Genomic DNA, 23,937 nt, shown 5'->3' on the forward strand with positions numbered 1-23,937 from the left:
TATATATATATTATAATGTAATAATATAAATATTACTAAGAATACTATAGAAATATTGATTTAATATAAATACCATGTCATAGCTATCTGTTTCTGGTTATTTTCATATAAAAGTACGTTTTTCAATGTTTATAATTATTCACAAGTGTGCAGTGTCATAACTACATCTCTGACGTTCATAACAAACCAAACTGTTAGAAAATCTGTTGAGAATTGAGCAAGTTAAGGTTGTTTAAGCAGTACATGCTCCATTAAACACAATGTTATGAGTGAGCGTCTCTCCTGTGGCAAGATGGCCGCCGGTGAACGACGCTGCTCTCCATTGGCAGCAGCGGGGGCGAGTCATCTAGCCTTTAAATATGCCTATGTAAACTCTGAACAGCTGAGTCCGCAAGGGTCCCCGGGTTCTGGAGACGGAACCGGGAGGCCCCGTCCGTCGGGCCCGGTTACTCGAAGTTGAAGTTGTAGTCGAAGTCGAGCGCCGTCATGTCGGCCGGGAGGCCCAGGATCTCCGGGGTGATCTCCCCCAGCGGCGGGTCCTGGCCCGGGTCCTGGCCCGGCTCACACGGGTCCGGTTCTGGTTCCCTAGACTCGGACAGGGAAGAGTCCGGCTCCCCCGAAGACTCTGGTTCTGGTTCTGGTTCTGGCTCAGGCTGCTGCGTCTTCCGCCGGGTCTGGTATCGGGTCTGGGACCGGGTTTGCCGGACAGGACGGGACACTGGGGGGGTTCTCTTGGCCCGGGTTTTAGGGCCCGGTTTGAGTCTGGACTGCGGTTCCGATGCCGGTTCTGGATGGGAGTTGGTGCCCGGGTCAGAAAGACAGTCCGAGTTCTCCAGAGGCTCGAGAGCTGGTTCCGTTAGAGCGGACCCGGTGGGAGAAACCTGGGACTCTGCAGGAGGAGGGGACTGGTTCTGGTTCTGGACCTCGGCTGGTTCTGGTGAACCCGTCTCACACGGAACCGCAGCAGCTGCAGGTCTGGAGGACTGGAGGGACCAGACGGACGTGATCTGGATTCCCGGGCCCGTCTCCTTCGCCGGACCGGGAGAGTCGTTGGGAGTGGGTTTGGTTTGGACCGGAGTCGGTTCTGGTTGGACCGGAGTCGTGGGCCGAGCTGCGGCGGGAGAGTCCGGGTTGAGCTGAAACTGGCCTTGAGTCTCGGGTTGATCCTGGTCTGGACTCTGAGGTTCCGGTTCCAGTTGGGTCTTTGGAGCGGACCGGTCCAGAACTTGGGATAGTGGTTGGGGCCGACTCTCCGGTTCATCCTGGTCTTGGACGTTGGGAACAAGTTGAGTTTCGGTTTGAGGATTCTTCTCAGTCCACGGCTCAAATCGGTCCAGAACTTGGGACTGAAGCTTCGGTTGCACCTTCAGTTTGACCTGAACTTGGGGCCAGTGAGGGGGCGGTTGAGTCATCGGTTTGTCCTGGTATTGGACCTGGGGAACAAGTTGGGTTTCAGGTTGAGGATTCTTCTCAGTCTGCGGTTCAAGGTGGTCTTGGACCTGGGGCTGTGGTCGAGTCGTTGGTTCATCCTGGTCTTGGACGTTGGGCGAAAGTTGAGTTTCCATTTGAGGCTTCTTCTCAGACTGCGGTTGAATATGGTCCAGAACTTGGGACTGAAGCTTCGGTTGGATCTTCAGTTTGACCTGAACTTGGGGCCAGTGAAGGGGCGGTTGAGTCGTTGGTTGAGTCGTTGGTTTATCGTGGTCTTGGACCTGGGGAACAAGTTGGGTTTCGGTTTGAGGATTCTTCTCAATCTGCGGTTCACTGTGGTCAAGAACTTGGGATTGTGGTTGGGTCTTCGGTTTGTCTTGAACTTGCGGCAGAGGCTCAACTTGAAGGGGTGGCTGAGTTTGTGGTTCATTGTGGTCTTTGACGTTGGGTACAAGTTGAGTTTCCATTTGAGGCTTCTTCTCAATCTGCGGTTCAAGGTGGACTTGGACCTGGGGCTGCGGTCGAGTCGTTTGTTCATCCTGGTCTTGGACGTTGGGCACAAGTTGAGTTTCGGTTTGAGGCTTGTTCTCAGACTGCGGTTGAATATGGTCAAGAACTTGGGGCTTTGGTTGCGTCTTCGGTTTGTCTTGAACTTGGGGCAGAGGCTCAACTTGAAGGGGTGGCGTTTGTGGTTTATCCTGGTCTTGGACTTGGGGCTGTGGTTGAGTCGTTGGTTTGTCCTGGTCTTGGACTTGGGGCTGCGGCTGTATTGGACCTTTCCTGGTGCCGGTTTTGGTGTCCACCTCTGGTTTGGAGAACGGGGACGGGTTGTAGAAGATGCCGAACAGCTGCTGGGCCTTGGCGGCCGCCAGGCTGCCCTTCAGCCTTTCGAACTTGGGGGCTCCCTCGGCTTTGCCCATGAAAGGTGGAGGTTTGACGAACACCGTCCGGGTCTGCTCGCCCTCGGGAACGCCGGGAGCCGCTACGTCGGACACGATCTTTATCATGGCTGGTTTGGGAGGCGGCGCCTTGGGGGGCGGAGGGGGTGCTGCGGTGGGCTGAGGGGGTGCAGGTTTCACTGCGGGTTTAACCGATGGTGCTGGCTTTGACTGAGCAGGAGACGGTGCAGAAACCGGTGGTGCAGAGTTGACGTCAAACGGGGACTCAGCTGGAAAGGGTTTGGATACCGGTGGGGCGGTTGTAGGAACTGGTTGATCAGGTTTAGAGACCGGTGGAGCAGTTGTAGGACCCGGCTGATAAGGTTTAGAGACCGGTGGAGCGGTTGTAGGACCCGGTTGATCAGGTCTAGGTACTGGTGGAGCGGGTTTACCATTGGATGTCGCCGTTTTTGGGCCCACTGGACCGGAGCCTTCATCATCAACCTCACTCGTGGGAGGTTTTATCAACGATGGAGGAAGTTTTGGCCCGAACGGCTCTGGTCTGGTCTTTGCTGGTGACTCTTCTGGTGTGTCAAACGGTGAGTACAAGTTAGATTGGGGCGATGCATTCGGGTTGAGCCGAGGCCCGAAGGGGATGCTGGGAGTAGGCCCGGGTACGCTAGTGGTCTGGGGTCCAGGTACGCCGGTGATCTGGGGCCCAGGAACGCTGCTGGTCTGAAACCCAGCTACGCTGCCGGTCTGAGGTCCGGGTACGCCGCCGGTCTGGATGCCGCTGGTCTGGGGTCTGATGTTGAGGAATGTGTTCAGAGGTGTGGGTTTTCCCGCCACGGTGGTTCTCCTCAGCTGGGCCGGAGGTGCCGGGAGGTTCGGCCGGATCCGCCCTCGGTTGGCGACGGACCAGGGCGGCGGCATGCTGTGCTCCCCGTCCAGTTTCTGAGCGATTTCCTTTGCGACGGCCAACGACTTTGCGAAGGAATCGACCGCTTCCCCGGACTGCTCCTTGGCCGCCATCTCGTCCTCCTTGATGAACTCGGCCGCGACCTTCTGCGCCTCCTGAGCCAGCTGGTTCTCCTTCTTCTTCCACGTGAACTTGCCGAACGTGGCCACGTTTGCGGGCACGGGTTTCCCCGCCTCCAGGCTCTGCTTGCGCAGCTTGGCCCTCATGGCCGGGCTGGGGCCACAGAAGATCTTGGGCAGCTCGTAGGGCTTGGGCGGAGGCTCGAACTTGCCAGGATCCGGTTTCCCTGCCGGCTTGTCCAGCTCGGGCTTCTTCACCGCCTCCCGCTCGGCCTTGGCTCTCCCGTCGTCGCGCTCCCTTCCGCGGGCGTCCGGATACTTCTGAGACTTGCCGCCGTCCTCGTCTCTCGGGCCGTACTTTGGCCTGTTGTCGCCCCGGATGTCTGGCCGGCAGTCGGCCTCCCGGCGGTACCGGTACCGGTACTCTTCGTCTCCTCTGCCGGGCCTGAACCGGCCGATCCGGTCCTCGTCCTCCCTGAGGTGGCGGTACTTGTCCTCCTTCTTGCCGAACCGGTATTTATCGTCCTCCTCCTTCTTGTACGGCAGCTTCTGCTCCTCGAAGGTGTTCTTGAATTCCTCTTCCTTCTTGCCGGGTTTCGGCTTCTCCTCTTCCTCCCTCTTCACGGTGGATTTCTCCTCCTTGGACGCCGTTTCCTCCTCTTCTTTCTTCTTCTCCTTTTTGTCCTTTTTGTGTTTTCCCTTCTCCTCCTTATCTTTGCCGGCCTTCTCCTCGTCCTCGTACTTGCGTTTCTTGCCGCTGGTGTCCATGGTGAGGCCGGCCTGGCGGTCCAGGTTCCGGCGCTGCTCGTACAGCGGGTTCTCGTACATCTGGACCTGGAGGAGGAGACAGAAACACAGATGTCATGGAGGACAGAAACACAGACGTCATGAAGGAGAACAGTCAAGGACGACGTTAGTCTGAACACTGATCTCATAACTGGCAGACGCAGCGTCCAGTCCCAATACTCCCACCACCCCTACTTTTCAGCACTACCCCTAAATTTAGCTTGTTCCCGTGAGGGTAGTGATGTCCCACCGGGTGCATCAATCTTGCCCTACAGAGCGAGGGTTTTCAGATCTCACTAACTGACCGAGTGTCATAAAAATTTCCCAGAATGCTTTTCGTCGTCATTTGCAGACTGAATCAAAAAAAAAAAAACATGGCGAACATTTCTTATTTTTTAGTGAATAAAATCAATATTTTGAGTTAGTTTCTGCATAAAAATGCGTTTTGATTACATTTCCTAGCGAGAAATATATATTTTACTTTCATAATATTCACTCAGTGAATTTATATAATCACTTGTTTGCCCATTGTTGCAAAGTCTTTTTCAAATCTCGCCGGAATAAAGGCTGATTTATGGTTCCGCGTTAAACCAACGCAGAGCCTACGGCGTAGGGTACGCGGCCACGCGTAACCTACGCCGTAGGCTCTGCGTTGGTTTAACGCGGAACCATAAATCAGCTCCGGAGCCGGCAGGCGGTTTTCGGATCAAATTTCTTACCAGGCGTTATTTGGATAAACTGAGCCCAGGTTGGGGATCTTAACGGTTACTTTTACGCCTGAAAAAATATTAAAACTTAATAAAGTGGCATATTAACAGCGCTACAGCGGAAATTAAAACAGCTTTTAGCTCTGGGCTTCCTTGTGAGAAAGTGAGCAACCCCTCCCCTTCTCACCACCACCGGACTTTTTTAACGTGTGTGTCAGAGTGGAGGATTGGGCGTGGTCTGCGGGGCAGCAGCACACAGGTGTGCCTGGTTCTGCTGATTGTGGTACACCTGTGTCCAATCAACCTCTCCACCCTGCCTGGGTTTATAAACAGCAGCTGTATACCAGAAGGGGGGTCTGCTGAATGGAGGAAGCTTGTTGGGAGGCTATGCCCCATTGTGTCTTCTTTTTAATTATTGATTTTGCCCTCCGCCTGTATGTGTTTTTTCACATGGAATAAAAAGCCTTATTTTTTGGCATTCTACGCTCTGCGAGGTTTTTTTTACACCTCATCACCCAGCTCCAGTTTTGCCTTGTCCCCTTGTATGTGGGGAGGCCGCTCTGGTTCCTCACATTCCTGATATGGTGTGACGTTTGTGCAAACGAAAACTACGCAGTCGCTTACGTACCCGAACGTAAACCACGCAGTGACGTAGCAACTAAATTTAGGGGTGGTGCTGAAATTAGGAGTAGTGGGAGTATTGGGACTGACCTGGGAAGATTACAAGGGCCCTAAAATCTGTGGCTTCTTTTTTAGGGGTAGCGGTAGAAAGTAGCGGGAGTGTTGGGATTGGCCCTTAATATGTTGCAGAACTACAGTCATATCATTCATGCAACAGCTGAAAAAACTGTTTTAATAACACCAACCCAAATCAATATCGGAATGAATCAGATCAAATGTTGATAATGGATTGTGAATCTTAAGAGTTGGATCCCCAGCCCTGACCTGAGCCCGTCGGTACCTTGTACTTCTCGTTGTGAGCGTGAGTGACCACATGCTCTTCAGCGCAGATGGCGTCTCCGTAAAACTCCTTACACAGCAGGCAGAAGAATCCCCGGACCGGGACCAGGAACTCCGAACCTGCAACCAGACACAGAACCGGCGACACGTCAGCCTCCGGCGCCACCCGACACCTGTCAATCATGTTTACCTGCCGCCTCCAGCTCCAGGACCTGTCAGGACACCACACGTCAGAGAGGAACATTCAGAAAAGGTGGTGAGAAAGAAGTTATTTCAGAGGAAACTGGTGGGAACGGGTGGGAACGGCTCGGCGCCGGGAACGGCTCGGCGCCGGGAAGTTAAAGCGCTTTTCCACGCGTCGCTGCGGCGGTTTAAGCGCCAGCGGCTTCAGCCGAGGACGGAGCATGAAAACAAACGGAGGTTCTCCAGGGACGAGCCGCCGCTTCGTTAGCACACGTTCGTTAAGAGACAGAACCTGCAGACCAGGTCCAGTCTGAGCAGCACCTGGAAGCACAAGACCACTAACAACATTCAGAGGCTCCCAGACCACAGGAAGCTGCGCGTCGCCGTGACAACGGCCCGGCAGGAGGCAGGAGGGCGGAACCAGTACCTTTGGCCGGCTTGGTGAGCTTCTCCTCCGACAGCAGGCTCTGGCCGGGTTTGGGGGCGCCGGCGGCCCACGGCCGCTCGTACGGGTTCAGCGTCTGCAAAGAAGAGACGATGAAGGGCGGGAACGACCTCTGACCCCCGAACTCTGACCCCAGACCTACACGTCATCTTAGTACCAGTTAGTACCACCTTTCAGCTCTGATTTTTGTCAAAAACAGAAATCTTCTGGAAGTCATTGAAATGAATGGAACGTTGTGTTTCAGCGTTCAGTTATTCTGCTCCTCACCGGTGGAACAACCTTCCTGTAGACCTGATAGAGCCTTATGTTCCTGGCAGAGCTCTCCGCTCTCAGAGTGCAGGTTTACTCGTAGTTCCTAGAGTATCTAAATGTAGATTTGGAGGGCGGGCGTTCTGCTATCAGGCACCATTACTATGGAACCAACTTCCAATCTGGGTTAAGGAGGCTGACACCACCTCCACCTTTAAAACTAAACTTAAAACCTTTCTGTTTAGTAAAGCCTATAGTTAGTGTTTAGTAAACCTCTAGCTGGTGTTGCTAAATCTCTAGGTAGTGTAAACTCTAGTGTGTTAGAGTCAGTAGTCATAGTTGCAGCTATAGAACAAGACTATAATAGTTAGTCTCAAATATAGCTTGGTGGTAGATATGCTGCTATAGGCCTATGCTGCAGGGGGGACCGACATGATCCGCTGGGCGGTGCCTCTCACCCTTCTTCTCCTCTCCTCTTCCCTGCCTCTCTTCTCCATTTCCATTTTTATTTATTATAAGTATCTCATAGCTATCGTTTTTGTCCATCGTTCCTGTAGTTTCTTGTGCTGGCCCCCCTTTTTTCTCTTTTGTACATGGTGCAGCATCCTCTGCTGGTGGCGAAGAGCATCTCTGAATGCACAACACCGGATCCTGCAGCTGGGAGTGAGAGGGGCAGGGTAACGGCCTGTGAATTGAATTGATCCTTTAATATCAGGATAAAATATTACTGGATCATTAAATACTGACCTGCTGGATCTACTGCCCTTACTGCCCAACAACTGCTGCTTTTTATTATTTTACCTCTTTTCTCAACCTTTTATTTGTTAATTACGGTTTAATTGTGTCGGGGGTTTCCTTCAGGCTTCATCTTTGTCAGGATGTAAACAGCTGAATGTTGTAACGGCTCCACCGTCAGACTTATGTTTTTACACAGAAACTCTTGCTAGAGAAGGCGGTACTAACTCCTGCTAACTGTGTGGGGAACAAACCTTTCGGTGCGTTTTGCTCTGCAAGTGCGTGAAAAAGTCAAACATGGAACCAGAGGTGAGGTTGCAGCTCTTGCACCAGTGGTTTCCTGCGTCGTAGTATTCAAACGGCTCCGGGGGCGGAGCCTCGGCCAGGGGCGGAGCCTCGGCCGCTGATGTCACTGATGGGGGCGGAGCCACCAGGGTGGGCTGGAAGAGAAAAGGACGGAGGCGTTAGCGGCGCGGCGGGAGGGCGGAGCTTCCAAGGACAATGTTAGGACAACGACTCAGCGAGTGAAGGAAGTTGAAAAGTCTTACCTGCCGGAGCTCCGACATCAAAGACGTTAGCGCGTCTCTGGCGGCGCGTCCTTAGGTCGCAACGCCCGACTAGCTAGCGCTCGTAGTTCCTAACTCGCTTCAACGCACGACATAATCACGGTCCGAGGGTTTGATCGTAAAAGATCTAAACGCTAAAATCGAGTCATCGCGAAAACACGGGGAAGCAAACGCAAAGAAGAGCTCGAGTCTTTACCAGAGGAGGCATTTCACAGTAAAAGCCTGATGGTGTCTCACATCAGACAGGCTTTTATTGTGAAATATGATTAACTTCCTCCTCCCACCTAAAGATCAGGAACAAACGACAGGAAATGAAGGAGGAAAAGACGTCAACAAGCAGAAGATGTGAGGCGGTTATCGCTCGCGAGCACGGCTAGCGGACACGGCTAAGTACAGCTAGCGAGCACGGCTAAGTACAGCTAGCGAGCACCGCTAGCGAGCACGGCTTAGTGTCGGACACGCTTCTACACGGAGACGAATGACGACGCGGAAGTTCAAAAGTGGAGTTTTCATACAGATGAATGTGGGTGTAACACACACACACACACACACACACACACACACACACACACACACACACACACACACACACACACACACACACACACAAAGTGGAACAAAATCTAAAATTTAATCTGAACCTGATAAACTTTTAAGCAGGTTAGAAGTCAGTTAACAATAATTAACATTTTGTGATCAAAACCATCAAGACCAAAAGTTCATAAAACCAGTTAATATAACGATAATGAACTGCTTCTTTAACACTTAGCAGGAATCATGTGACCTCAACTAATTAAATATAACTGAAACTAAACTGCACCTGACCCAGACCTGGATCTGGACCTGGACCTAGCCGCCCTAGCTAGGTTCTGTGTAAGCAACAAGGTTACCTGCCCTTCAGGGGTTGTACCTTCACGCTGGCGTTTCCGGAGGCGGGCCGGCCCTCGGGCCGGACCTCGGGGCTCCCGTCCGACTCCCGTCTCTTCTTCTGCAGCGGCTCCTCCTGCTGCGCCTCCGGCGGCTTGCTAGTCTTGCGCGGCCGGTCCGAGGGGTTCAGGCCGAGGATCAGCGCCACTTTCTCGATCTCACTGCGTTTCTTCTCGGCGGCCTCGTGCTCCTTGCGGAGGCTGGAGATCTGGGCCATGACCTCCTCCTGCAGCCGGCTGATCTCCAGCAGCAGCGGGTCCTTGTGTCCGTCTTTCTCCCGGCGTTTCTTCCGCAGGAGCTCCCCTGAAACACGGAACACACGCCAACAGGACGTAAAACCCCGAAACAAACGATCCACGACAGGAAGAGCAGCAACAAGGACATGACGACCCGTGGAGCTTCTCCAGCCTCCCTGGATCCTCCACCAAACCAAAATCTCAAGACCTGGGAATGAACGGGGACATGGGGACACTTGTGCAGACAAAGACCTGCGTACCTTTGTGCAGACAAGGACTTGCGGATACTGGTGCGGACGAGAACGGGCGGACCCTTGTAACGACACTTGTGCGCCCCGGGACATGCAGACCCTTGTGCATAGCCTTCTACCGATCCTTGTGCGTATCTTTGTAAGGACGAGGACGTGCAAAGACTTGTGCACACCCTTAGGGGGACAGGGACGTGTGGACACTTGTGCGTACCGTTGTATGTACCCTTGTGCAGCTCGGGACATGCAGACTCTGGTACGGGCCCTGGTGCGGACGAGAACGTGTGTACCCTTGTAACGACCCTTGTGCGTAGCTTTGTGCGTACTTTTGTGCAGACAAGGACTTGCAGATACTTGTGCGGATGAGGACCTGCTTGTATTGAAACATGCATGTAACATGCTTGCACGGACACTTGTGCGTAGCATTGTATGGGCCCTTGTGCGTACCCTTGTGCGTACCCTTGTGCGTACCCTTGTGCGTACCCTTGTGCGTACCCTTGTGCGTACCCTTGTGCAGACAAGGACTTACGGATACTTGTGCAGACGAGGAAACGCTTGTAACGAAACATGCATGTAACATGCTTGCGCGGACACTTGAGCGTAGCATTGTATGGGCCCTTGTGCGTACCTTTTTGCGGACAAGGACATGCGGATACTTGTGCGGACGAGAACGTGCGGACCCTTGTACCGACCCTTCTGCGTAACCTTGTGCGTACCTTTGTTCCGACCCTTGTGCGTACCCTTGTGCCGACCCTTGTGCGTACCCTTGTGCCGACCCTTGTGCGTACCCTTGTGCCGACCCTTGTGCGTACCCTTGTACTGACCCTTGTGCGAACCTTTGTTCCTACTTTTGTGCAGACAAGGACTTGCAGATACTTGTGCGGATGAGGAAATGCTTGTAACGAAACATGCATGTAACATGCTTGCGCGGATACTTGTGCGTAGCATTGTATGGGCCTTTGTGCGGACAAGGACATGCGGATACTTGTGCGGACGAGAACGGGCGGACCCTTGTACCGACCCTTCTGCGTAACCTTGTGCGCATCCTTGTGCGTACCCTTGTACCGACCCTTGTACCGACCCTTTGCGTATCCTTGTACCGACCCTTGTGCGTACCCTTGTACCGACCCTTGTGCGGACCCTTGTGCGTACAAGGACTTGCAGATACTTGTGCAGATGAGGACCTGCTTGTATTGAAACATGCATGTAACATGCTTGCACGGACACTTGTGCGTAGCATTGTATGGGCCCTTGTGCGTACCCTTGTGCGTACCCTTGTGCGTACCCTTGTGCGTACCCTTGTGCAGACAAGGACTTACGGATACTTGTGCAGACGAGGAAACGCTTGTAACGAAACATGCATGTAACATGCTTGCGCGGACACTTGAGCGTAGCATTGTATGGGCCCTTGTGCGTACCTTTTTGCGGACAAGGACATGCGGATACTTGTGCGGACGAGAACGTGCGGACCCTTGTACCGACCCTTCTGCGTAACCTTGTGCGTACCTTTGTTCCGACCCTTGTGCGTACCCTTGTGCCGACCCTTGTGCGTACCCTTGTGCCGACCCTTGTGCGTACCCTTGTACTGACCCTTGTGCGAACCTTTGTTCCTACTTTTGTGCAGACAAGGACTTGCAGATACTTGTGCGGATGAGGAAATGCTTGTAACGAAACATGCATGTAACATGCTTGCGCGGATACTTGTGCGTAGCATTGTATGGGCCTTTGTGCGGACAAGGACATGCGGATACTTGTGCGGACGAGAACGGGCGGACCCTTGTACCGACCCTTCTGCGTAACCTTGTGCGCATCCTTGTGCGTACCCTTGTACCGACCCTTGTACCGACCCTTGTGCGTATCCTTGTACCGGCCCTTGTGCGTACAAGGACTTGCAGATACTTGTGCGGATGAGGAAATGCTTGTAACGAAACATGCATGTAACATGCTTGCGCGGACACTTGTGCGTAGCATTGTATGGGCCCTTGTGTGTACCTTTGTGCGGACAAGGACATGCGGATACTTGTGCGGACAAGGACATGCGGACGTGCGAACCTTTGTATTGACGAGGACGCGCGGACCCATGTGCGTATCTTTTAGCGGACAAGGTCGTGCAGACACTTGTGCGTACAACGGTACGCACAAGAAATGCAGACCCCTGTACGGACAAAAATGTGCGGATACTTGTGCGGATGAGGACGTGCAGACCCTTGTACCGATCCTTGTACCGACCCTTGTGCGTATCCTTGTACCGACCCTTGTGCGTATCCTTGTACCGACCCTTGTGCGTACCCTTGTGCCGACCCTTGTGCGTACCCTTGTGCCGACCCTTGTGCGTACCCTTGTACCGACCCTTGTGCGTACCCTTGTAACGACCCTTGTGCGTACCCTTGTACCGACCCTTGTACCGACCCTTTGCGTATCCTTGTACCGACCCTTGTGCGTACCCTTGTACCGACCCTTGTGCGGACCCTTGTGCGTACAAGGACTTGCAGATACTTGTGCAGATGAGGACCTGCTTGTAACAAAACATGCATGTAACATGCTTGCGCGGACACTTGTGCGTAGTATTGTATGGGCCCTTGTGCGTACCTTTGTGCGGACAAGGACTTGCAGATACTTGTGCAGACGAGAACGTGCGGACCCTTGTACTGACCCTTCTGCGTAACCTTGTGCGTACCTTTGTACCGACCCTTGTGCCTACTTTTGTGCAGACAAGGACTTGCAGATACTTGTGCGGATGAGGAAATGCTTGTAACGAAACATGCATGTAACATGCTTGCGCGGACACTTGTGCATAGCATTGTACGGGCCCTTGTGCGTACCTTTGTGCGGACGAGAACGTGCGGGGACCCTTGTACCGACCCTTGTGCGGACCCTTGTGCCGACCCTTGTGCGGACCCTTGTGCCGACCCTTGTACTGACCTTTGTGCGGATTTTTGTATTGACAAGGACGCGCAGGCCCTTGTACCGACCTTTGTGCGGACAAGGACATGCGGATACTTGTGCGGACGAGAACGTGCGGATACTTGTACCGACCTTTCTGCGTAACCTTGTGCGTACCTTTGTGCGGACAAGGACATGCGGATACTTGTGCGTACAACGGTACGCACAAGAAATGCAGATCCCTGTACGGACAAAAATGTGCGGATACTTGTGCGGATGAGGACATGCGGCCCCCTTGTACGGGCCCTTGTGCGAACGAGGATGTGCGGACAGGGCAGCATGTGAAGACATATTGTCGGTAACGCAGGACAACGTCCCTGTGACGGGACTGAACTCACCCTGCTGCTTCCTGAGCCGCTCCAGCTCCTTCATCAGATACTCCTTCTTCTTCATCCGGACCTCCCGGTCCTGTTTCAGATTCTCTCGCTCCTCCAGAACCTGAACACAAGGTCAGAGGTCAGAGAGGCCTTCTGGAGACGCCGCACCACCAGACCGGGTCAGACCAGGTCAGACCAGGCCAGACCAGACCGGACCAGACCAGACCAGGTCAGACCCCCCCCCCTCCACAAACAAGACACACCTTCTGCTTCTGGCTCTCGTTGTTCTGTTCATCAGAAACTCTCCGGTCCTGGCTGCTTCGCTTGTCTCTTTCCTGAAAGGGCGACCTGGCTGGACCTGAACACAGAAGAACTGGACTTCACTAACCTTTCACAATAGTTTTAAATTCAAATTCTCAGAATTTCAACGATGATAGAAAGTTGCTGTAAGTAGGGCTGGGCGATATGGACCAAAAGTCATATCTACATATTTTCTAGCTGAATGTTGATACTCGATATATATCCATATTTTTTCTGTGCCATAATTGGGGTTTCCCCCAAAGCATTATAGCATAGCATCTCTGTTAGCATCTCTGTTAGCATCTCTGTTAGCATCATTTTTTTCTGAGGCAATCCCTTAAAAAAACAGTCAGTTTTAATACAAAGCCTCGTGTCAAATGTCACACAGGTTCCTTTATTAACAGAGGTCTGCACAATATCAACATGTATAAAACAAATGAAATAAAAATAAATTGCCTGCATATATAGAATAAAAATGCTTCTTGAATAAAATAAAACAAATATCCCTTTCCTGCATAACAATTAAATTAAAATACACTGTAATTAATACAATGTAGACAGTAACAGGCAGACTTTCCCACTGAGGTTGACAATTTAAATAAATTTAAATCGATATAAACGATATTGTCTCGTACCATATCGCGTTTGAAAATATATCGATATATATTAAAATCTCGATATATCGCCCAGCCCTAGCTGTAAGTTTGGCTCACCTTTGGGTGCCGGTTCGTCGTACTGCTGCTGATAAGGGAACTGAGGGGGGAACTCGTCGACGGCCATGCTGGGGGGCGGGGCCATGCTGGGGGGCGGGTACATGGGGGGCCACTGCTGGTGCATGTAGGGCAGGTAGTTCCCGTACTGGCCGTAGGCCTGCGGGTAGCTGGGGGGCATCATGCTGTGCACCTGCGGGGGAGGGTAGTTGGGAACCGGCATCCCGGTGTGGGCGGGGATGGGGGCGGAGTCCACGGGCGGGGGAACCGCCGCCACCTCGCCCCACTCCTTCTTCACTTCTTTCACGTCTTGATCCTTGGCCGGTTTGGGCGGCACCGCGCTCTTCTTGCGCTCGTCGTCATTGTCATCGTCGCTGCTCCAGTTCTGGCGCTTGTTGCCCCGGCTCTGGCTCCGCCCCCGGCCCTGGCTCCGCCCACGGCCCTGGCTCCGCCCACGGCTCCGGCCCCGGCCCGGGCTGCTGCTGCTACTGCTGCTGTGGCTGCGCCGCCGCCGGCCCCCCCGGCTCTGGCCGCTGCCGGAGCTGCCGGACGAGTACCGCCGCCGCCGCGTGGGCGTCTTTGGCGGCGGCTTGCTTCCGTGGAGACGCTCCTTGGTCCGGGCCGCCATCTTGCTGATGTCGGTGACGCCCAGGTCCAGGCCGATGGTTTTCAGCAGGTCCTGGATCTTCTCGTACTCCTCCAGGGCCTGGCGTTCCCCCTCCTCCAGGGGCTCCGTCCCCGGGGGGAACGCCGGGTTGGACACCTGGATCTGGATGTTCTGGTCGACGGGGGGGCGGTACGGGTCGTCCACCTCGCTGGTCACGGGAAGGGCCTGAGGGTGGGCCGGGGGTGGCTGGTACATCTGCCCCCCCCCGGGGCGCTGGGGGTGCTCCCCGTACACCTGCCCCCCCCCGGGGCGCTGCGACGGGTGCTCCCCGTACAGCGTGTCCTCCGTCACGTCTCCGTACAGATCCAGGTTCTGGTACCGGGCTGCGTCTGGAGCCGCCGGGACGGGTCTGGGCTCCTCCGGGTCTCCGTACAGGAACCTCTCCTCGTCGTCGATGTCGTCCGCCGGTTTCTCCGGGGCCCCCGGCGCCGTCTGGCCCCCCAGGAGGTTCAGCAGCTCCTTGATCTCGCTGTCCAGGCCGGCGCGCTGGGCCATCTGCGGGTCGGCCCGCAGCTCCGTCAGCATGGAGGCCATGGTCCGCGGGTCGGTGCCCTTGATGGCCTGAAGCAGCTGCTCGGCCACCCGGGACATGTGGGGGCGCTCTAGGCCCTGGGGGGAGTTGGAGCTCTGGGGAGCACAAACACAGCAGAGTCACGCGTCTCGCCATCAAAAAAACATCTCCACACGTATCAAGGAGGCTAACAAGCTTCTCCGTTGGTACGGAAAGTGGAATTGTTGTCTAGGGCCCTGTCCCAATACTCCCACTACCCCTACTTTTCAGCCCTATCCCTAAATTCTGCGCATTCCCCTGAGGGTAGTGGTTCCCAATTCCTCTTTCCACCTAGGGGGAGTGGCTTAAACGAGGGTGAGGGGGCATCAATCTAGCCCTTGAGATCGAGGGATTTCAGATCCTCACTAGCTGACCGAGGGCCAGAAACATTTCCCAGAATGCTTTTCGTCGTCATTTGCGGACTGAATCCCAAAAAAAAAACATGGCGGACATTTCTTATTTTTTAGTGAATAAAATCAATATTTTGAGTTAGTTTCTGCATAAAAATGCGTTTTGATTACATTTCTAGCGAGAAATATATATTTTTCTTTCATAATATTCACTCAGTGAATGTACATAATCACTCGTTTGCTCGTTGTTGCGAAGATCTCGCAACAGAAAGAAAGAAAGAAAGAAAGAAAGAAAGAAAGAAAGAAAGAAAGAAAGAAAGATTCCCATTGATGCGTGTTTGTGTAACAAACATGGAGGATCTGAATCATTCCAGTTTTGCAGTACAGACTCATTTAATTGGTTTTTATTAATTTAATTGGTGTAGTTTAGTAGCATTAGTATTTTATAGAGCAGTGATTTGTCTCCAAAGACTGAATGTGGTGATAGATTTATAGTTACAAAAGTGGAGTTGAACTGGTATTTTTTTTATCGTTATCGGGATAAATGCCAGAAATTATCGTGATAAATGTTTTAGTCCATCCCTAATGGAAACGTAGTCATTGACAGTAGTAGATCGCTGTTTTACTGCTACCACGTTAGCGCTCGGTGACGATGCATTATGTGTTAGCTCAAATGCTAGTTGTGGATCTGACTAAACGGAGGTGTCGGCGGTTGTACCCCGACGGACGGCGAGTCTCCGAGGCTGTTGCGTTTCTTGAGGATGGACTTGGTGGGCTGCGCTAGCATCTCCTCCAGCTCCTTCTTGCGCCGCGCCATCTCCAGCTCCTTGAAGTTTGTCTTGCCGTGGCCGTTAGCGCTGTCGGAGCTGCTGCTGGAGCTGCTGCGGTTCCCGCTCTTGCTGCGGCTGCGCTGCCGGCTCTTGCTGCGAGCGTGACTCCGCCCACGGCTCCGTCCTCGGCTCCTCCCCCTCGACCGGGACCGGGACCTGGACTTGGACCTGCTGCGACCGCGGCTCTTGGCCCGGCTCCGGTCCGGACTGCGACTCTGGCCCCGGGGCCGGCTCTTGCTCCGGCCCCGGCTCTTGGCCCGGCTCCGGTCCGGGCTCCGGCTCTGGCCCCGGGGCCGGCTCTTGCTCCGCCCCCGGCTCTTGGCCCGGCTCCGGTCCGGACTGCGGCTCCGAGGCCGGCTCCGACCGCGGCTACGACCCCGCTCATATTCAGGTCGGGGAGAGTAGTCCCTGCACAGAAAACCAACAGATCAAGACTTTCAGGAGGTCGTGTGATGCTAATGTTTCATGTGATGCTAATGTTTCATGTGATGCTAATGTTTCATGTGATGCTAATGTTTCATGTGATGCTAATGCTTCATGTGATGCTAATGCTGCATGTGATGCTAATGCTTCATGTGATGCTAATGTTTCATGTGATGCTAATGTTTCATGTGATGCTAATGTTTCATGTGATGCTAATGTTTCATGTGATGCTAATGCTTCATGTGATGCTAATGTTTCATGTGATGCTAATGTTTCATGTGATGCTAATGTTTCATGTAATGCTAACGTTGTTTTAGGGTCACGGACCCACAACCGCCTCAGGTATCAAGGAATGGACCTGTTTCCTAACTTCGCGCTAAGCGTAGCTCCAAAAGGCTGTAGTTGTACTTAGGCCTGAGATCAGGAGAGCAAAGAGGAGCTACGGAGAAAGACTGCAGAGTCGCCTCTCTGCCAACCCTGACCCTCTTCTGTGTGGAGAACATCTGCAGAACATCAGCGGGTTCAGAGGAACAGCTCCACGCCCTGCAGGCAACCTCAGGCTCAGAACCAGCTGAACAGTTTTTACTGCAGGTTCCACCATCAGGCCAGCAGCTGCACCACCATCACCATCACCCCCCAGCTGATACATGTATGGTGATACTATCACCATACATGTACGGCCATATTATCGCGATACGTGTACAGCGATAGCATCGCGATACGTGCACGGCGATAGCATCGCGATACGTGCACGGCGATAGCGTCGCGATACACGTACGGCGACAGCATCGCGATACACGTACGGCGACAGCATCGCGATACACGTACGGCGACAGCATCGCGATACACGTACGGCGACAGCATCGCGATACACGTACGGCGACAGCATCGCGATACACGTACGGCGACAGCATCGCGATACACGTACGGCGACAGCATCGCGATACACGTACGGCGACAGCATCGCGATACACGTACGGCGACAGCATCGCGATACACGCACGGTCATAGTATTGCGATACATGCACGGCCATAGTATCGCGATACATGCACGGCGATACTATCGTGATACATGCACGGCGATACTATCGTGATACATGTATCGCAATAGTATCGTGATACATGTATCGCAATAGTATCGTGATACAGGTACCTACTACCAAAATCTTAGAAAAACTCTAACTCCCGACTAGAAAAGTTTCTTGAAAAATACCAGATAATCAATCAGGGTCAATATGGATTTAGAAAAAAAAACAACCACCTCAATGGCAATAATAGAAACAATAGAAGAAATCGCTAACGCACTGGACCAAAAAAAACATGCTGTTGGAATTTCTATCGATTTTAAAAAAAGCCTTCGATACAATCAATCACTCAATCCTATTCAATAAACTTGAATTAAATGGTATTAGGGGGGTTACAGGGGAGTGGTTAAGAAGCTATTTAACAGGAAGGGAATAATATGTTAAAATGGGGCAGTATACATCAAAACATCTTGGCGTTTCTTGTGGCGTCCCCCAGGGGTCTGTTCTGGGACCAAAACTGTTCAATGTTTATATTAATGACATATTCAATTTATCTCAATCACTAAAACTAATACTCTTTGCAGATGACACCAACATATTCTTTAGTAGTAATAATTATAATGAACTTGTAAACACTGTAAATGAGGAATTAAATAAATTGAAGAAGTGGATGGACAGTAATAAATGATCATTAAATTTAAATAAGACTAAGGCAATGATGTTTGGAAACTCGATAACCAACTCAACTACAGATAATGATTGAAGGTGTCCATATTGAAAATGTACATGACAATACATTTTTAGGAGTTATAATAGACAGTAAATTATCATGGAAAGCAAACAAACATCAGACACATAAAAACACAAATCTCCAAAAGCCTTTCAATTATAAATAAAGTGAAACCACTACTTGATGTAAATTTAGGCCCAATCCCAATTCTCCTTCACTCGCCCTTCTTTTCTCCACTCGCACTTCTTTTCTTCCCTAAGCCCTAAAAAAGAAGGGGGAGATTTTAGGGCACTTGAGATCTAGGGCACTTGGCCCAGGTGCCTGTCCCAATTCTCCCCCTACCCCTCGTTTTCATCCCTTCCCTGATCAGGAAGCTGAGAGCCAAAAGCTGTTTTAATTTCAGCTGTAGCGCTGTTAATATGGCACTTTATTAAGTTTGAATATTTTTTCAGGTATAATGGTAACCTTAAGATCCCCAACCAGGGCTCAGTTTATCCAAATAACGCCTGTTAAGAAATTTGACCCGATGTTTTCGGAGATGAGAAGAGCCGCCGGCCCCGGGGAGCAGCCTCAGCTCACAGCCCGAGAAGAGACGTCTCCGCCGGGTCAGGCTGCTCCGTCAGCCCCGGGAGAGACACTCTCTCCCGGGACGCAGCTCTGTTGAGAATCACGCCGGCTGAAATAAATCATTTAGGAATATGTTGGTTTAATAGATGAAATCTAACAGTTGTAGCTACGCCTGTTAAGAAATTTGCTCCGAAATTTAGAGATTTCTGTCTGCCGGGTCCGGAGCTTGGGTCCGCGTTAAATCGACGCAGAGCCTACGGCGTAGGTTGCGTAACCTCCGCCGTAGGATCTGCGTTGGTGTAAGGCGGAACCATAAATCCCTTTATTCTGGCGTGATCTTCCGCAACTTTATCTGAAAGTGTGTAAATTACCCAGATAACAGCTGGATTACTTTGTGGTTTCTGAAGACTATTATATCAGAAACATCCAAAACAAATCTGACGAGTCACAGGATTATTTCTCTCTATTTCTCTGAGACCAGTCTGCCTGTTTGCCTTCGGTCGGCGAGTCAAATCGACGCAGAGCCTCTTTTTTTCATACCCCCTCGCTCGCCAAGTCAGCATCTGAAATCCCTCGATTTGAAGGGGCTATTCTCAGCCCCTAGCCCTCGTTATGCCCCCTCCCCCTAGGTGAAAAGAGGAATTGGGACACCACTACCTTCACGGGAACGCGCAAAAGTTAGGGTTAGGGAAGAAAAGGAGGGCGAGGGGGAGTATTGGGACGCACCCACACTCCGTACTTTGTACTGCTCCTTGGTATAACCCCATATTACTATATTAATTAATTCATTAATTAATCCCAATTACATAAAACTCCCATACTTCACGTATTGCGTTGAAGTTTGGGGAAACAGTTACCAACGCACAATTAATCCATTAGTCACATTACAGAAACGAGCAGCGAATTATTCACAAGGTTGGTTTTCTAGAACACACTCAGATTTTGTTCATTCAGTCAAAACTATTAAAAATCCATGATCATAAAATATTATACAATATTATAAATGGGAGCATTTCAACATGGCTGCTAATGCTGCTAATAAACCCAATCTGGTGCTAGCCTGGTCCCGGTTAGCATTAGCACAGGCAGGACTAGCCTAGTTAGCAACATTAACTTAGCGTCCGAGTTAGCCTGGTTAGCATGACCTAATTAGCACTAGCTCATGTATCGTCTCCACCTCCCCAGGTGCAGCAGGACTCGTTACCTGTCGTGGTGACGCGGCGGCGGGTGGCCCGGTGACCCGGTTAGCTCGTTGCCCACGGTGATGACCAGGTTCTGGTCCAGAACCGCCCCCCGCTATGGAGACAGAGGAAACGCACGTTGGACAGGTGGATGATTGACAGGTGGATGATCGACAGGTGTGTCTGTTAGCCAGATGTTTGTAGCAGCTAAACCGAAGAAACTGCAGGTTCTGCTGGTTGGTAGCACTAGCTAATGCGCTAGCTAACGCCAGAAACACCGAAATGCCAAACTAAACAGAATAAACTCAAAAAGTACTTATATATAAGTTCGGCACAGTTTTGAGTAAATATCAGTAGTAGCATTAATTCAGACGTACTACTTCCTGCCGTTGGGAGGGGGAGCTGTTACCATGGTAACAGCAGTAGACGCTCCGTTCTTTCCCGTTTATTCTGGCCCAAACAAGATGATGTTATGTAATATTATTATACCAATATTATAATATTAATATTATTATTATAATAATATTATTATACTAATGACATATACGTATCACTTAGCAACCAAACACCGCTGCATTGCATTGTGGGAAGTTTCTGCTCTGCTCGTGTCGATCAATCCACACTAATACATTTCTCCAGAATGAGTATGGATAGTACATACTATTGAGTATGGATAGTACATACTAATGTTTCAGACGCACTAAAAAATCTCACATACTGTTTTTGATCCTCATCCTCATTATATATATATATACATACATACATACATACATACATACAGGACTGTCTCAGAAAATTAGAATATTGTGATAAAGTTCTTTATTTTCTGTAATGCAATTAAAAAAACTAAAATGTCATCCATTCTGGATTCATTACAAATCAACTGAAATATTGCAATCCTTTTATTATTTTAATATTGCTGATTACCGTATATGATATTGCCAGTCTACCTCACAACACTCCACCTGCTTTTTTTGCACGGTTTCTTCTTTCAACCAACTCTATATACTGTTCATATTCTGTGATTATACATATTTTATATATTTTTTATTCTGACTTTTCAGTCTTTTTTCCCCTCCTCTGCATGTGTGTGCTAAGTTACTGCTGACAACAAAAATAAGTTTCCCCACTGAGGGAGAAAATAAAGGATATCTTATCTTATCTTATGGTTTACAGTTTAAGATTCCCAGAATATTAATGAATCTAGAATGGATGACATTTTTGCATTACAGAAAATAAATAACACAATATTTTAATTTTCTATACAGTCCTGTATATACACATATACATATATATACACATATACATATATATATATATATATATATATATATATATATATATATATGTTATTGAGCTTTATTTCGAATATGCATATTAAAAAAGAACAATACGAAAAAGTAAAAAAAAAAAAAGTACAAATATATATATATATATATACACATATACCAGCATATTCGAAAGGGAGTAGGATTGAAGTATATACTTATCAGGTCCTACCCCTAAATCTTATATTAATTTTTCCAAATAGCAAGAGAATCAATGAGCTTACTTATAGAACACAAAAAAAACATAATATAAGTCTATATATCAACATGAATATACATCCATTTATCAACATATGTACATATAACTATATATCCATATATATTAACAGAGATATACCCATACATAAATACTGTATGTATAATATATCACTATATGTCCATTACATACATATATATATAACATGTTTCCATAATATTAATCTATATCTACACATATTAAATAAATCTATATATATATATATCTACATTTTTATTCGCCACTGTATTTTGAGAAAGAAGTTTCTTTATATCTTTTTTTAAATTGTATTTTAAATGTATGTATTAAATATATACATATATGTCCAGGACACCTGGAGACACCTGACTTCCGGGTTCTGTCTGGTCTGGTGCGCATGCGCAGACCGCCACAAACAACAGCAGCATGTTTCCTGTCCAGAACCGAACCCGGGACCACGTGGCCCCCCCCAGAACCTCCTTTAACCCCCCCTTACACCCCCCAGACCCGGTCCAGACCCCCCCCCTCTCCCCCAGGACTCACCTCCGGGCCCCCGGGCCAGTACCCCCCTCCTCCTCCTCCTCCCCCTCTCCCCGGGTCCGGGTAGCGCCTGCGCGGCGGGGGTGGCCGGTACGAGTCCCCGTGGTCCCGCTGGTCCCGCTGGTCCTGGTACCGGTCCCGGGGGTCCCGCTGGTCCTGGTACCGGTCCCGGGGGCCCGGGCCCTGGTGGGGCCGCGGCCCCGGGAACCCCGGGCCCCCCCGGGCCGGGAACCCGCCCCTGGGCGGGGGTCTCCCGCGGAACATCAGTCCGGTTCTGCTGCTGCTGCTGGAGGACCAGGAACCAGAACCAGAACCCGGTTCTGGTCCAGATTCACGAACACGGACCGACTGCAGCTGCACAATAACCGTCTTCTTCTGCTGCTGCTAATAAAGCTGTTAAAGCTGCAACACGGGGAGTTGGAGCCCCCTGGTGGAGGACAGGAGTACTGCAGCTGCTAAAGCTTTTTCTTTCTTTTTTATTGAACAGAATTTTTTAAACAAGAAAAACACACTTTATACTATGACGGAGTATTAGGGCCAAACTAAGAAAAAAATACGAAAATAAAGTCATAATAATATGAGAATAAAGTCGTAATATTACGAGAATAAAGTCGTAATATTACGAGAATAAAGTCGTAATATTACGAGAATAAAGTCGTAATATTATGAGAATAAAGTCGTAATATTTTGAGAATAAAGTCGTAATATTACGAGAATAAAGTCGTAATATTTTGAGAATAAAGTCGTAATATTACGAGAATAAAGTTGTAATATTACGAGAATAAAGTCGTAATATTACGAGAATAAAGTCGTAATATTTTGAGAATAAAGTTGTAATATTACGAGAATAAAGTCGTAATAATATGAGAATAAAGTCGTAATATTACAAGAATAAAGTCGTAATATTACGAGAATAAAGTCGTAATATTTTGAGAATAAAGTCGTAATATTACGAGAATAAAGTCGTAATATTTTGAGAATAAAGTCGTAATATTACGAGAATAAAGTCGTAATATTACGAGAATAAAGTCGTAAAATTAAGAGAATAAAGTCGTAATATTTTGAGAATAAAGTCGTAATATTTTGAGAATAAAGTCGTAATATTACGAGAATAAAGTCGTAAAATTAAGAGAACAAAGTCGTAATATTTTGAGAATAAAGTCGTAATATTACGAGAATAAAGTCGTAAAATTAAGAGAATAAAGTCGTAATATTTTGAGAATAAAGTCGTAATATTATGACAATAAAGTCGTAATATTATGACAATAATATTACGACAATAAAGTCGTAATATTACGAGAATAAAGTCGTAATTTTATGAGAATAAAGTCGTAATATTACGAGAATAAAGTCGTAATATTACGAGAATAAAGTCATAATATTTTGAGAATAAAGTCGTAATATTATGAGAATAAAGTCGTAATTTTATGAGAATAAAGTCGTAATATTACGAGAATAAAGTCGTCATATTATGAGAATAAAGTCGTAATATTACGAGAATAAAGTCGTAAAATTAAGAGAACAAAGTCGTAATATTTTGAGAACAAAGTCGTAATATTTTGAGAATAAAGTCGTAATTTTATGAGAATAAAGTCGTAATATTAAATATATTATAATATATAAATATAAGTTAACAATATGCTCAATATTCAACATTTTGATACACTCTTCCTGTTAGAGTTATCATAAATTAACATTTTATTCTCGTAATATTATGACTTTATTCTCATAATATTACGATTTTATTCTATTACGACTTTATTCTCGCAACATTATGACTTTATTCTCGTGATTTTACGACTTTAATCTCAATATATTATGACTTTATTCTCGTAATTTCCAATTTTTTTTTTGTCTTAGTTTGGCCCTAATA

General features: G+C 49.2%; 1 protein-coding gene across 3 annotated transcripts; it reads right to left on the reverse strand.

The window, feature by feature from the left end:
- Positions 1 to 240: 240 nt before the first annotated feature.
- Positions 241 to 22,449, reverse strand: znf318 (zinc finger protein 318). 3 transcript variants are annotated; one of them, XM_061745811.1, is made up of 12 exons: positions 22,068 to 22,449; positions 20,006 to 20,097; positions 15,945 to 16,464; positions 14,561 to 14,953; positions 13,663 to 14,521; positions 12,913 to 13,007; positions 12,671 to 12,770; positions 8,889 to 9,208; positions 7,667 to 7,852; positions 6,411 to 6,504; positions 5,802 to 5,920; positions 241 to 4,181 (listed from the first exon to the last, which is right to left on the reverse strand). In XM_061745811.1, exons 1-12 carry the CDS (start codon positions 22,326 to 22,328, stop codon positions 447 to 449), a joined length of 6,774 nt encoding a protein of 2,257 aa, XP_061601795.1. In that variant the 5' UTR covers positions 22,329 to 22,449; the 3' UTR covers positions 241 to 446. The 3 variants fall into 3 exon arrangements, with proteins under 3 accessions (XP_061601795.1, XP_061601796.1, XP_061601794.1); XM_061745812.1 differs by having other exon boundaries at positions 241 to 2,650; positions 2,693 to 4,181; positions 13,663 to 14,953; XM_061745810.1 differs by having other exon boundaries at positions 13,663 to 14,953.
- Positions 22,450 to 23,937: the final 1,488 nt, after the last annotated feature.

The sequence above is a fragment of the Cololabis saira genome, chromosome 17 (genome assembly GCF_033807715.1).
Source record: "Cololabis saira isolate AMF1-May2022 chromosome 17, fColSai1.1, whole genome shotgun sequence".
In the NCBI taxonomy this organism is placed as follows: Eukaryota; Metazoa; Chordata; class Actinopteri; order Beloniformes; family Belonidae; genus Cololabis; species Cololabis saira.